Here is a 2,770-nt window from a genome sequence, read left to right as displayed (position 1 = left end):
GGTAGTTAAAACAAACAAGAATCACTCACTGCAGAAGGTAAAACAATGGTAGTTAAAACAAACTGTTTTACCTTCTGAAGTGAGTGATTCTTAAAGTATGTAATATTAGATAATTTCTAAAATCACTGAAGAGTTTTACTAAAATCATAACTCCTGAAACAATCTTTAATTAGAATAATATTCATTTAGTACATTTAAGCTTGGTTTATAAAAGAGGTGTCTTCATTCCGAAGTGAATCTGACTCTTTAGAGAAAAAAAAAAAAGTTCCATCAGACAATCTTTCATTATGTTTCCAGCCCATTCGAAGAAAGTATTCTTTATTTTTACATGTTAATACCTTCTGATGTAATGTTTAACACATAGAAGCAGCTAATAGCTCTACACCTGCAATCTTTGAAGAGTTCACAACAGCAAGTTTGTAAGTATATAACTTTTGTACACTTGTAAATGTTTACCTTGAAACTGAATGTCTTGACCATGGGTAGAGGTACAAACCAAACATAGTAAATGCCATTTCTGTGGTATTAGTGAGTGTACGAGAAGCACAGAAAAAAGAAACCAATTGGTTCCAAGACAGAATGCCGTCCACAGTCCAACCTTGTCGCCAAGAAGACAAGATGAGAACTTGATGACATAGTAATCGCTAGCTACGCACAAAAAAGCCTGCATCAACCTTGGTATCAGAGTCTGTAAGAAAAGAATTTTACATATCGTTATTCCGATACACAGTTATAAGCACATTACTGTAAAAAAAACATAAGTGATACTTGTAAAATGTACAGTAATTATCAGCTTAAAACATGCTTGGAGTTCAATTCACTCTAAATTTACATATTTTTTAGATAAATATATAAGTAGATAGGGTTGTAAAAAAAAACACTTTGGTAAATAACATTTTAACACTTTTGCGACGTAAGTGATTTCCCTAATTATGCAACAGAAACGTAAAGCCTCATTGTTAACTCTGTCTTAGATACTGCTAATTTTAAGGTTTTATGTTATGTTTCGTGACAGAATGACTCCATCGACAGCCTTTTCTTGAGTGCACCGTCGATAGTGCACACTACGATTTAAATAATAATAATCCAATGATCAATGACTCCATCGACAGCCTTTTCTTGAGTGCACCGTCGATAGTGCACACTACGATTTAAATAATAATAATCCAATGATCAATGACTCCATTGACAGCCTTTTCTTGAGTGCACCGTCGATAGTGCACACTACGATTTAAATAATAATAATCCAATGATCAATGACTCCATTGACAGCCTTTTCTTGAGTGCACCGTCGATAGTGCACACTACGATTTAAATAATAATAATCCAATGATCATGATATTTAATATCTTTTTCTTTTTATCAGAGTACTTTTGCCATTTTTTTTAGACAAATTATGAATATTTCACAATTTTATGATCGTAAAAAAAGGGACATCAGATATAATAATCCCTACCGTGGATGATAATAGTTCAGAGATTGTGATGGGAAGCCTACATTGTGTTTGGAGTGTTTCGATGACAAACATAAATGAAAATTAAATAAAATATTCATTGTCTATCTTTTGTTTCTCCAATTTTCATAAAAGACTTTCTAAAAAAAAAACAATCTCTAATTAGTTTTTTTTGCACCACTTAGTCACTATGACACTTTTATTTTTATCCTTATTATATTACAGTTTTCATGAGTTTTTGTATTTATAAAAGAAGTCTCAGTTAGTTAGTTTTTGGCTTTATTTATTCACAATGACAAATTTCATGCCAATATCTAGATGTAATTTTATTTCAGTTGTCCTTTCAACATGGCATACGTGTTCCACCAGTGGTACATGATGGAAGGTGTGGCTTAATTATAGCCGTCCATACAAAATAAAGACTTTATTATAAGAGTTTGGAGATAGGAGGTACAGTTATATCTTATGGGTGCTGTGTACCACGGGTGGCACACTACGTCCAACCGAAAACATGCAAATGTACCACGCCGGTGGTGCAAGATGTCGTGAATGTTTTAAAAAAAATCAACTTGACATTTTAATTTTCACTGTTATTTATCCATTACTTTTTTAACCTGGATAAATGTATTATGTTACGTATTACAATTTCAAATAGCCTAAAACTGAGTTAAATTGTAATTTAGATTTAGTAGTTAAATATATGCCGATATATAACCAACTTACGATATTTGCCAACAAGACTGATACACACAGTTTTCTTTTTTTTAATACAGATATATTTTAATATACAAACAATAATACAATTTACAATAACATTTATTACAAACAATGATTTCTATACAAAAGATTTACAAACAATATAAAGTCTTCTTACTGGTCTGAAACTTCCTTGATGTCTTATCGAGGGTTCACGATGAACGAGTTAATTCTGAGTTTGTGTAGGTATAATTCACTTCATAGGGAGCTAGCTAGCTCTGTGGGCCTTGCTTATCACACAGTGATTACAAATCAAATTTTTGACGCTGAAGTTAAATGTAAAAGTACTAATGTCCGTTGGGAACTGAAGTTAAATGGTTTGTAATGTTCAAAATATATAAATGTTCCTGGTCAAATATCTGAAGTTTCCCAATTAATAAGCGTTAATCACAGTTATTGCTTCCAAAGTTTATAGTATATCAACTTTGGCAAACCAATAATAGATAGTTTTTGACGTGTCGCATTGGTTATCTTTATAGTCATGTGGATAGTTTCTTGAAATTTCAGTTTACGTAACAATACTTACACTAACACTATCGTTTATGTACACACATATATTGT

The 2,770-nt window shown here is 31.7% G+C and overlaps 1 protein-coding gene across 3 annotated transcripts in view; it reads right to left on the bottom strand.

The window, feature by feature from the left end:
* The window catches only part of LOC106474646 (GPI mannosyltransferase 3-like), a 13,556-nt gene extending 12,873 nt beyond the window's left edge, over positions 1 to 683 (bottom strand). For all 3 annotated transcript variants that reach the window (XM_022402952.1, XM_022402953.1, XM_013935337.2), the window contains exon 1: positions 457 to 683. In XM_022402952.1, coding sequence (XP_022258660.1) covers positions 457 to 515 — 59 coding nt within the window. In that variant the 5' untranslated portion in view covers positions 516 to 683. The remainder of the gene's footprint in view (positions 1 to 456) is intronic.
* Positions 684 to 2,770: the final 2,087 nt, after the last annotated feature.

This window comes from Limulus polyphemus, unplaced genomic scaffold, assembly GCF_000517525.1.
Source record: "Limulus polyphemus unplaced genomic scaffold, Limulus_polyphemus-2.1.2 Scaffold7475, whole genome shotgun sequence".
NCBI lineage: Eukaryota > Metazoa > Arthropoda > Merostomata > Xiphosura > Limulidae > Limulus > Limulus polyphemus.
Note: the sequence above shows the minus strand (reverse complement) of the source record. Positions and strands in the feature narration are given on the sequence as shown.